Source organism: Mixophyes fleayi, chromosome 5 (assembly GCF_038048845.1).
Source record: "Mixophyes fleayi isolate aMixFle1 chromosome 5, aMixFle1.hap1, whole genome shotgun sequence".
NCBI lineage: Eukaryota > Metazoa > Chordata > Amphibia > Anura > Limnodynastidae > Mixophyes > Mixophyes fleayi.
This window is the reverse complement of record NC_134406.1, coordinates 138,630,651-138,642,940: the sequence shown is the minus strand read 5'-3', so window position 1 is coordinate 138,642,940 and position 12,290 is coordinate 138,630,651. Positions and strand designations below refer to the sequence as shown.

The window sequence follows — 12,290 nt, the reverse complement described above, 5'->3', positions numbered from 1 at the left end:
CTCTCTCTCGCTCGATATATATATATATATATATATATATATATATATATATATAGATATAGATAAATATATATATATATATATATATATATATATATATAATCACTATGTGTGTGTGTGTGTGTGTGTATTATATATATATATATATATATATATATCTATATATATATATCCACATTTTACCTTTGCACCACTTTTCAAAATGTGTATTTCTTGCCACTGACAAGTGAAATAACTAGTTTCTTCCGTTTTACATAGAGATTAAATTGGTAGACAAAGAAAAGCAATGACATAAACCAGCAGTGGTGGTAGGTTGTCAGAAGACCCTGGGCTAAGCACCACAACAAAATTAACCAGAGAGAGATAATTTATACGCTGAACCATTGTGTAATTGGTGCAACCTACATAAAAAATTTTAAAACAATCCGCAAAAAATAATAAAAAGTTGAATAATATGGAACAATGATCCAGGATTCTGTGTTTAAGCCTGAGAGTCTGGGGACCTGGTGTGAGGGAACTCCACACTTACCAGTACTATTCTGCTTGAAACGCTTTGAACGGTACTCTTGAGAAACACCCCAACTGACTTCTGTAGTACGACATATTTTTTCAATTGTCTCATCTAAATTCTCACTGGACAATATGGATTGTTCTGTGACTGATGACGTAGCAAAGGGTACATGTTGCTCTTGTTGCGATCCTGATGCACTTGGATTGCTCTCAGAACCTTTTAAATAACATAAAGATGAAAATTTTACAACATGGAAACACAAATCCATCTCGCTCACCCTTTTCAACTTCGTGTTGATCCAGTTGCAAATATAATTTCACATCAATTTTCTGCATAACTTGCAGTTTTGCCCAAATTTTTGTAGTGAGAAACATCTTATTCTGAGTTAACAAAAACAACTGTCATCTTACTTGCTAGGCCATCTATATGATCCTTAATAAAAAGAGTGGCAAGGAAACCAGTACGGATTGCTATATTTGGCATCTGAATCTGCCAACATATGTTTGGCATATTTAATGCAGCAGTCACACATATAAGATTTTATTTTTAAAATAGCATGTTAAGTATCTCTTTTGAATGAATAATCAAATAGTCATTTGTGTTAGCTATTTTTGAACTAATCATTATTTATTTTTCAAATGTCGCAGGAGTGCAAAAAAGTAGGGCTGCCACAGGCTAACAATTCTCAATATGTCATTTGATGACAGAGGTGTAAGACACACTCTGCTCACTACATCATGTGTCAAGTAACTGTGGTTGCCATGGTAGAGCATGCAACTGTAAAGAATTATAAAAAATAATAGTAGCCTGAAGAATAAAACAATGGAAAACAAACATTTGTATTATAGCCTGACAGAGTGATTTATATTAAAAGCCAAATATGTTTTTAATTTTTTCATGGCACTGCTGCTTTAATCATTTTCAGAACACCTTTATCATTATCCCCAACAAATATACAAGGGACTATATTAAACAGGGGAATGTTGCTAAGTTACCACGCAAAGCTTTAAAAGGTACCATAAACAAATCTAATAAAAACGTACATGTATATAATAATGTTAAGACTGTATTTTTAATTTTTTTTCCCTCATGCTGCATGTAAATTTTTACAATGGTGGTATTGTGCGTAAAATCAAACAATACAAACCAAAAATCAACCAATAATTGATATACCGTATTTCCCCATGTATAAGGCGCTCCCATGTATAAGACGCACCTTAATTTTGGCCCCGAAATTTAAAAAAAAAAAAAATTACGGTAGCTGTCAAAAAAGGCAGGGAGTGTGTAATGGCCGGCTGTGATCAGAGCAGCCGGGCAGCACACTCTCCCTGCAATCGCCGCCCCCCCCCGTCACTGTACATCTGTCCTCCTCATCCTGGATCCCCGCTGCCACTGTGCCTGTCCCCCTCCTCCTGGATCCCCGCTGCCACTGTAACGCTGCCCCGCTCCCCCTCGATCCCCCCTGCTGCCACTGTAACGCTGCCCCCCACCCTGCATCCCCGCTACCCCTGTATAAGACGCACCCAGGTTTTACACCCGAAATTAGGGGGAACAAGGTGCGTCTTATACATGGGGAAATACGGTAATTAATTTGATCCGATTTGTTGTCATGGGTATATCATTGCTCTCTTAATCTTCAATATGTGATCATGTTACTACCACATTTACCTATGGAAAAAGTAAACATTGGCAATATATCTGTGGAGGCATTTCTTGCTTGCTTTTTTGTTCCAGGCTCCTTTTTGGCAGAGAGTTCATCGGAACGGTGCACCACTGTATCTTTACAGGAATAAGTGCTTGGTGATTGAATGGGCTCATTTTCATTCCACACAGATCTCCTTTTACTGCTCTTATAATCTAAAAAAAAAAAAAAGTTAAAAATGTAGTAGACGTATGGTTTATGTAACTATGTACTTGCATTTGGTAAATAAGGGGTTAATAGTGAATAGCATGCAATGCCTTTTCTTTGGTGTATATTATAAATATGCACACATGCATACACACAGATATAGATTAGAAGAAAAAATAATATAGCCACTGTGACTAGATCACTAATAGCTTATTTGTGGCTGGATCATGTAGAAATAATCTATTGTAGAAATGTATTTCAATCAGAGGTGCAGGCACCAATGTATAATTTCAAATGCACTTATTGTATTACATTGGGATGTGTGTTGTATGCAAGTGTCATTATTTGGGTTTGTATCATTGCTAGAGGAAGTCTGTTTGCTGATAGCAGGAAATGTTAAGTAAGTCTTTATGTGAAGTGACAAAAACCTGTTTAGTCTGTATACCCAGCAGAGGGCCGCTGCCTGGCTGTCTGGCGTTACTGGATCTCAGATAATGCAAGCATCAAGTTTTAGCACATAACCGAAAAGTGTAAATATTGTTAGCTTTGCATTGCATGTAAATCCATGTTTGGGTAAACAAGTTGAATCATGATTCTAAAATAGCCTGTGAGGCAGAGTTCAAATCAGTATAAAAAGCCCTGTCATGTATTAATAATTGTTCTTTCTTGCTTCATCTGACCTGCAACCAGTGTGAGCAAATAAACATCACTTGCTTCAAAGACCTGCTTGGAAACTTCTCTATTCCTGTGATCTACAGATTAGACCCAAAATCTAATCTGTTACTGAGGTTTGGACCCAGCTTTTTCTGGTACCACCGCTCTGCCTGCTACCCAGCAGCTCTGGGCCAGTATGATAGGCCAGGGGGGATCCATCCACAGCAACCCTGATCAATCGGAAAAGATCAGGAGTACCAGTCCAAGTACACCAGCAAGGGGTACATTAGCAGCGTCAGTTACCCAGAATAAACCCGTTACTGGATGCCGGTAAGGAGTCCAGTGGTAGAAGCATTTGTAAGCCCATCCCACTGTGGCAAGAGGGCGCATTTGGGATACTAAAAGGGAACGGTGGCAAAGTAAGCCCAGACGGTTCCCAGCAACAGCAGAAAGGGTAGCATAGGCGATGTCACAGCCATACACATACGTGTGTGTGTGTATGTATATTATATATGTGTATATATGTGTGTATATATATATATATATATATATATATATATATATAATATAAAAATACACGCACACTGTGTATTTTCTTTAAGTATACAATCTAAAAGTAATTTCAGTAGCAAGTAGTTTTCCCCCTGTTCTAGGCATACAGCCGACAGGTTTAGTGTGTTTGCATTATGCAAAACAGAAACCAGTAGATTCACAGATATTTCAATATATACACACAAGTTTCAGGACTTTATACAGAAAAGCTTTGTGTGTAATGACAAATCTTCAGTTGTATCACCCACTAAAAGACACTGTCAGGTGCCATATAAATTTTAAAATGTAGAATAAATTAAAAAACCCCATCCATTTTAACTGGCAAAATATGATACATATAAATTTTAAATATTAAAGTTATGAAGCTTTATATGTCCAGAACCACTGATGCTTAGTTCCCCAAATATATCACAGATCATTATAAAAGTAAAGGAATAAAAACATCTGAAGTTGAATGTTCAACTGTTTATTTGTTGTCCTACCACTAATATATATCTCTGAAGTTGCCTTATGCCTAATGGGACTCTAGTTTACCAGCAACAAATTAATGATTCCAACTAATCTTCTAGAGTTTCCACATTTCTTAATAAAAATGCAATTTTCAATTTGATTTAATGTATACTGCAGGGATATAGGTGAATGTTTTTTGAAGAATGGAGTTTTTTTTTCTAAATATAGTAAAGGTTAAATTAGGTTCAGAATTTACCTATGCGCTTAAAAATGTGTACACCAATAGTGGTAATGAAAAAAATGATATATAATATGAAAGTCCAAATGCAAAAATGTTTTCTCCATAAAAGTAGCATTATAAAGGACATATTCCAGAACTTATATCCTTGTGTATTGTTGAGAGGCAAACTTGCTAGTACTTGTGTGGAAATATCCCAGAAAAGAGGTCTCAAATTTTTGATATGCTTATGCGATTTAAAAGGAATTGCAAGTGATCTTTAGTTGCTTGTAAGAACAAAGTAAAATGTAGAAAAAAAAAAATGCAAAATACAATATACAATGAAAATTACAGTGTAAATCAGCAGATGACACACAAATATCGTGGAGAGCCACTTAGTTGAATAAATAGAGAAGAATTGCATTGGTTACTTCAAACAAGAAATTACATCAAGAATCCCAAACATGTGGGAGCCAACCCAGCAGCAATGAAAATGGAGGGAGTGAAAAGACAAGCATTAAAGAGTGATCGGTGAGTCATTAACACACATTCCAGTCTAGTACCAAAAGTTTTGTATTAGAGATGTTCACTGACCTCTGTGTTCTGGTTTTGATTTTGGATCTGGATTTACTTCGTGTTTTGGTTTTGGCAAAACCGCCCTTGCGTGTTTTGGCTTTTGTTCCCGATTTTTTTCTAAAATCCCTATATTTTTGGGATAAAAATCACATATTTTTGCTTTTTTCCCCACCTACATTATTATTAACCTCAATAACACTAATTTCAAGTCATTTGCAGTCAATTTTGACCACCTCACAGGTGACAATATTATTTTCATACACTTTCAAACAAACACTGCAGCGACCTGGCTGGATGCTAAGCAACAGAGCAATGACACAAACACAGGGCGGTTCATAGCACATCTAGGAAACAATGCCACACAGCAGTGGCAGAAAAAAAAAGTGGTGCAAGATGGAATTGTCCTTGGATCATGAAATCAGTAAATCAGTTATGGTTCACTTGATCGGTCCACCCATTCCTTGGATAACTGTGGTAATTCTACAGCTAATACATGGCGACGAGCGCTGACTCCCCCCATTCCTTGGATAACTGTGGTAATTCTACAGCTAATACATGGCGACGAATTACAACGGTTTCTATATGTGCCTTCCACTTTTTAAGGGACCAAAAGTAATGGGACAATCGACTGAAAACCTATTTCATGGACATGTGTGGGCTGTTCCCAATGTCCCAATATTTATGGACTAAAAAGATACACTTTTTTTAGACATCCATGCTTATATTACTTCTGCAAGCCACGTTGTTCTTTGTTAATAAAACTGTTGTCTTTATACCGTACAATTTTTTTTTAAATAATCCTCCTACATTCGTTGGATGTTGATAGTTACAGGTCTTTTTTTTCTTGACCAAGGTGTTTTTTTTACATTTTTGTTTCCCTGACTTAAAAACACTATGCACTTTAACATAGGCTTTAGCAGATGACGTAGAGGGATTACTATCATCATGACTGGTGCTGTGTACTGCTGTGAATCCATTATGATAACAGTACAATGCGCCTGCAGATTAAGAACAATACTGCCAGCCCTATTATTTCTATTTCAGCAATGACCATTAGCAATGGAGCCCTCCTGAATGTCACTGGAGACTTTTAAGAACACTGCTAGCCCTCCTCTTTCTTTTCTACCTATGACGCTGCCTAACTGCACCAGAGACTGCCAAGAACTGTGCTACCCTTCTGTGTCCCTCTGTGAAATGGCGCTGGATCGCCGTGGAGGGCAGTACTTATAGAGATCCAACGATGTAACAATGACATTTTCCATCGTTTTCAATTCCTAGGGCGCGTGAAAATACCGAGCTTGCTCGGTTCTTGGGGGAACTGAGCTTGAGCATCTCTATTTTGTATACAATGTTTAAGTGGGTCTGACAGAGTGTAAATAAATGTTTCCTATACCTGGAAGAAAGCCTGAATACTCTTTTCCTTAGTCATAGAAGCCGCTGCTCAATCCATACTAAAAATGTGATATAGCTTTTCTCCGAAAAGGGATGGGGCAGGAGGTGATCTCTAGACCCACATCTGGAGAACACTTTTTTTGGCAGCCAACAACAGATTCCTACATCCCTTAGAAATCTTAAGGTCCTATGGTAGATAGGTGGTGGCCGGTAACCGCCTAGGAGCGTTATCCAAGGATATAAGTAAAAACTTGGACGTCAGATTAGGAAAGCGCTCCCTCCATTGTCCCAGTCCCATCTGTCTATACACCTAGCACATGCGGTACCTGCCTTTCCAAATTCGTAAATTCTGCTCAAATAAGGCATGTCTCCTCACCAAGATTTACAAAATGTGCATCAAGATGCACAAAGGGCTGAAGGAGAACAGCCTCTAGCAGTGGGTAAATTTGGCAGGAATAAAGAGGCGCACGATTGTATGGAATATTTGAATCAGACTTTTACCACAAGACCCAACATATGTGACACCCCTTTAGAAAATGTAAATGTTATGTTTTATACTGATGGGAGTTGCCATAGACCAACACATGTACTGGTTATACTGTTATAGATGATGAAGGTGCAAAAAAGCTGAATTCCTTGGCCCACATTACTTAGCCCAAGTAGCTGAACTCGTGAGATTGAGAAAAGGCATGCGAGTTGGCAGAGTGAAAATCAGTTAATATATACATCGACTTTAAGTACAATTTTAGGATAGTGCGTGACTTTGGGGCTCTATGGCGACTAAGGAACTTTATGACAGTAACAGGACATCAGTAACACACTCACATCACATAAAAGGACTTCTGACAGTAATATAACTACCCAATGAAGTAGCCATTATCTAGTACAAGGCACACACATATAACAGGAACCCCATACCATTTGGTAATGACATAATGGGTGAGGCTGCTAAGAGAGCGACATGCTCACTCGTAAAAACATGTGACCAAATGAATTACTGTTGAAGCTCTCAGTGTAAAGAAATTGATAGAGATGCAAGATTTGTGTCCCCCTACAGAAGGCTGCCTGGAAGTTGAAAGGTATGTGGGCAAGAGTCCTCTGGAAAGATGGACAAGGTAGGCCAGTAGCACCTAGGGCATATCTTCCAAGCCTAATAGAGGCAGCTCATGGTTTGACTCATCTGGGTAAGGAAAGTATGTGCCAACTGGTAAGAGCATATTGGTGAGTACCGGGTTTTTCTTCATTGGCTAGTAAGAAGGCAATGCCTCATCTTACTTGTTTGAGGATAATGGAAAGAGTGATACCCACAAAGCCATCTCACATTCCTCCTACAGATGGACCTTTCCAAGTCACACAAATCGACTTCATCCAATTTATCTCAAGTATGTATGAATATGTATTGATGTTTTCTCTAATTGGGTAGAGGTTTATCTAGCTGCTACTAATACTGCCGTTTTTACTGCTAGGAAAATCGTTCAGGATTTTTTTTGTTTGTAAGGTTCTGGATACATATTTTGATTTCTGTGTATGCCTTTCAGCTTGTGTGTAAATTCATGGGTATTGATAGTAAGTTACACACTCTCTATAGGTCACAAGCCACTGGGAAATTAGAGAGGGTAAATGCTACCATCAAGAACAAATTAAATAAGGTGATGGTTAAAACTAGATAACCGTGGCCGGAGGTTTTTCCACTAGTCCTTCACAACATCATAACCACTCCTAGGCCACCTCTTAACTTATCTCTTGAAACACTTTTTGGCTGACAACCTTATTTGAATGATAGATCCTAAAGATGATTTAAAATATAATGTGAAAATGACTGTTCAATATTTTATAAAGACAGTAACATAGGGGATTTTAAAATACTGTTTTCTGAAATGCCAGACAATAACTGTCATCATGTTCATTATGAAAATATGTTATGAACTGAAATTTCCTATGCTCAAGTTGTTTGACATACAGGTGGGAAGGGCCGTACCAAGTGTTGATGACCAGCATCACATCTCTGAAAGTTGCAGAAAGCGACACTTGAATCCATTCCGCCCACTACAGAAAAGTCAACAACTCGGAGAAGTTTCAAGATAAAGCAGAGACTGACACTGCAACGCTGGCACGCGTGAATCTGTTCCGCGAGACTTAGGATCGCAGTTAACACCTGAGCCAAGGACTTCGCAAAGACTTATCTCATCATGAAGCAGCGGTTATTCTGTTTTTCTTATTTTTTCAATATTTTTCTCATCCCTATTTTTCTTAGGACAATCTATTTTTGCAGTGGTGAACAGGAGATTGAGATTGGCTTGGGAGATGGTGCTGATATTGCAGAAATGAAAGAGATTATGTTAGAACAATCATCTCAGCCTATCACACTATTCAATTTGGGGTTAAAGAAAAGGTCTCCTAACCTTGGAGCTCAGACACAGTGTGAGGAATAATGTGTATGTAAGTACTGTGCATCCAGCAATGCAAGTCTAATAATTTGAAGCTGGGCGGACATCCATTTGATGATCATTCATTGGTGGGTAAGGTCCTAAATCAAACTGAATGCTGCGCGTGCTGTCACATGCCTCAAGGACAAAATAATGTAGAATATTAGTACCGTTCCCACTAAACATCTCTGAGGTTCTTGAATTATAGGAGGGGGGGACGACGACAATAGAAGAGAGAGATATATTACTAGGTCACCTAGTTTGAAACATCGCCAATACTCAGTAGACAGATCTCTGCTGTATCTGAATTTTTCAAATGCAAAGAAACTTGAGTATTGGGAAACTGAACAGAATGTTTAGACAATAGCCCGCCCCACAAGTATTGATGAAAGACCCATTGATATTATTAGAGTGCTATTAACCAAAAGGGCTGAAGGATATCATAAAAGAGGTTATGTTAACAGACATATGAGAGAGTGTTGATTGGGAAAGCTCCTCTAGGTTACTGTTTAAATGTTATACAAGCTGAAACTTATATTAAACAGATGGAACTACTAGGCATGGGGAACTTTACTAAAATATTGTGTATTGATCTAACATATTATATTGTGTCTCATATCCTTCCAGATAATGTATTATATATGTGGACGAAGGGCGTACAAATGGTTAACTCCGAGCTTCAAAAGTATGTTTCCAAAGTGGTTCCTGAAATTATGACTTCTCATGATAAAAGGACTGCCATTCACAACCTCACCTCCATACTTACACACACAGTATGAACACAGAGACAAAGGAAATATGATTCCAGTGAAGAACTTTTAGTTACAAATTAAATCAGACTCCACAGGGTTTAAGTTCTTGGTTGCATAGAACCTAACCAAAACTGCTCGAGGAACCCTAAATTATAAATATATATTTATAAATGTAGATACAAGATGTAAACACTGGCGCTCAAAACAGTATTGTATATATAAAGTAGTATAGTTCAAACCCACATATACACCTCTTCCACGTGAGGAGGCAGCTTTCCTACAAAACTCTGGCTGGTAAGGCCGGAAATAAAAGTAATAGGTGCAACTGACGGATGGCGCACTGGTGATGTTAGCAGATTTATGCTGAACAAGGTGGGAACAATTAAATAGGCATGAGGATCAAATACAGGTCTCTGGGTTGGTGTCCAACAATCTGTGTGGTAAATCCAGTTCTTAAATCCAAATGCTAGACAGAATGGACAACCGTATCAGACTCTGGTGTACAGAAGAGGGAATCACAGCTCCGTCTCATGTGTCAGGAACAGCTGAACCAGCAAGTGCAGTATGCAGTACTTCTTGGTCTCGGGCAGCCGTCCCCATACAGACACCGCAATCAAACTCCAATCAACTGAGATAGTGAAGATAGAGGAGCCATATAGTGTAGTAATTTATGTACAAAGAATTTATTCAGCAATAGTATAAAAATGCAAACTCACATTGTACAAAGTAATAATAAGCTTATCTGTATTAGGCAGTAGGTCAGCTTGCACCAGTATGGATCCCTGGAGGGTTCTGCAGGTATTACCAGTGATCTCCGCACAGGAGTATCAAGGTATATACACTAAGTGTCCAGGATGGTAGAGTTGCCTAAGTCAATGTATACAGAAGATAATGGGGCCCTACTGCCTAATACAGATTAGCTTATTATTACGTTGTACAATGTGAGTTTGCATTTTTATACTATTGCTGAATAAATTCTTTGTACATTGGAGTTTGATTGCGGTGTCTGTATGGGGACGGCTGCCCGAGACCAAGAAGTACTGCATACTGCACTTGCTGGTTTAGCTGTTCCTGACACATGAGACGGAGCTGTGATTCCCTCTAGGAGACCCCGATACAGATAAGCTGGTTTATTAATACCTTTTGGTACGCTTCCACCTATTATATTGTTATTTGGTGAACTGCACTACTCTGCACACCTTCTACTTATCTCTGTCCCTTTGCTGTTATACAATTGGAGAATTTGTGGGCTGTGCTGTACTGGTCCAGCCAGCTCCGTTTGAGCAGTAACTGCATATACATACTTTTATTGTGACATTGGAGTTAATTTTCTGTACACCAGAGTCTGATACGGTTGTCCATTCTGTCTAGCATTTGGATTTAAGAACTGGATTTACCACACAGATTGTTGGACACCAACCCAGAGACCTGTATTTGATCCTCATGCCTATTTAATTGTTCCCACCTTGTTCAGCATAAATCTGCTAACATCACCAGTGCGCCATCCGTCAGTTGCACCTATTACATATATTTATAAATATATACAAGCCCTGACTAAACAAAATGACAATATTACAGATATGTATGATGACACATACATGTATATGGGTAAGGAACTGCAAACATATAAGAAGGAATTAGTACAGCAAGGAATGGTACTAAATTATCTTACTAAAATTACTGATGTATATAGTGTGATGTTAGCCACCCAGTTTGATGATAAGTTTTGTGCCAACATAATGAGCACAAGAATTGGTAACTGGTATAGGTAAGCTCCTTATCCTTATATTTGGTGTCTTTATAGAAATTGGCTTATGTATCACATGTGTTCCTGCTGTGTTGAAGTGTGGTAAACAATCGACTGAGGTGACTCCATAAAATGACAATGTGATGGTATTATGAAGGACAGATATCACTGAAAATGAAGTATACAATTATGATCCTGCAATAGAATCTTGAAAGGGTGAGAGTATTAGGTATACCACAAAGGGTGGAACTGTTAAAGATAAATAATTGGATGAAGGAGGTAAATTAATAATTCCTGTACACTACAATCAGATGCAAATGACCAGAGGAATTCACAAATACCACATCAAGTACCTTAAAATGCAACAACCTTCAACCTATGAATGAAGACCTTACAACTGTAACTGTATATGTGATGTCTTTTACAACTGTACAGTGTATAAATTGTTGAGCTCTGGTTTTGGACCCCAGTGCGTTCTCATTGAAGCTTGATTTGGTGCTAACTGTTGCATACGTATGTTTACCAAACTTTGCCTTTTAAAATAATTTGTACATAAAAGCAATGTGCTTTTGAACCACAGCGAACGTAACAGTTTGTAGTGATCAGCTTTAGTTGCTTTATCATGCTAAATAAAAGATAATGAGCCAGATCCTTTGGTTTGGTTTCTTCATTTCCCAAGAGCCTAAATGTGAAGTGCAAGTGCAAATCACGGTCTGAGAGGTGGAGAGCAACACAGAACAAAGAAAAGAATCAGCCACTGGTGTAACATCCAGCATATAATGTCTTGTAAAGGTATGGATTGTAGACCATCCTGCTGTTTTACAAATTTCTTTTGGTGATAACTGCGCTCTTTGAGCCCATGAAGTTGCCACTGCTCTTGTTGAATGTGCTCTTATAATATTAGGCACTTGCAGACCTTTCTCTTTATAAGCCTGTATGATGAGCCTCATAGATCCATCTTGCAAAGGTGAGTTTTGATGGAGCACGTCCTTGTCATGCTCCAGACAAGAATATAAAGAGCTGATGAGTTTTTGTCAGTCTCTCTGTTCTCTGAAGAAAAGTGAAGGCTGCTCTCAATACATCTAATATATGAAGACACTTCTTCTCAGTATCTGCTTATGATCAAATTGGTGGCAATTAAATTTCTTAGTTTAGGCAAAAAAA

General features: G+C 38.1%; 1 protein-coding gene and 1 long non-coding RNA gene across 4 annotated transcripts in view; one reads left to right on the top strand and one right to left on the bottom strand.

The window, feature by feature from the left end:
* Nucleotides 1–12,290, bottom strand: part of LOC142158671 (uncharacterized) — a 117,466-nt gene that overhangs the window by 1,968 nt on the left and 103,208 nt on the right. For 2 of the 3 annotated variants that reach the window (XM_075212873.1, XM_075212874.1), the window contains exons 14-16: nt 4,828–4,935; nt 2,180–2,368; nt 530–727 (exon numbers count right to left, since the gene is read on the bottom strand). In XM_075212873.1, the coding sequence (XP_075068974.1) occupies nt 530–727; nt 2,180–2,368; nt 4,828–4,935 (495 nt within the window). The remainder of the gene's footprint in view (nt 1–529; nt 728–2,179; nt 2,369–4,827; nt 4,936–12,290) is intronic. The other variant, XM_075212875.1, reaches the window with a different exon arrangement.
* Nucleotides 1–12,290, top strand: part of LOC142158672 (uncharacterized) — a 163,882-nt gene that overhangs the window by 128,853 nt on the left and 22,739 nt on the right. The gene's annotated exons all lie outside the window — the stretch shown is intronic.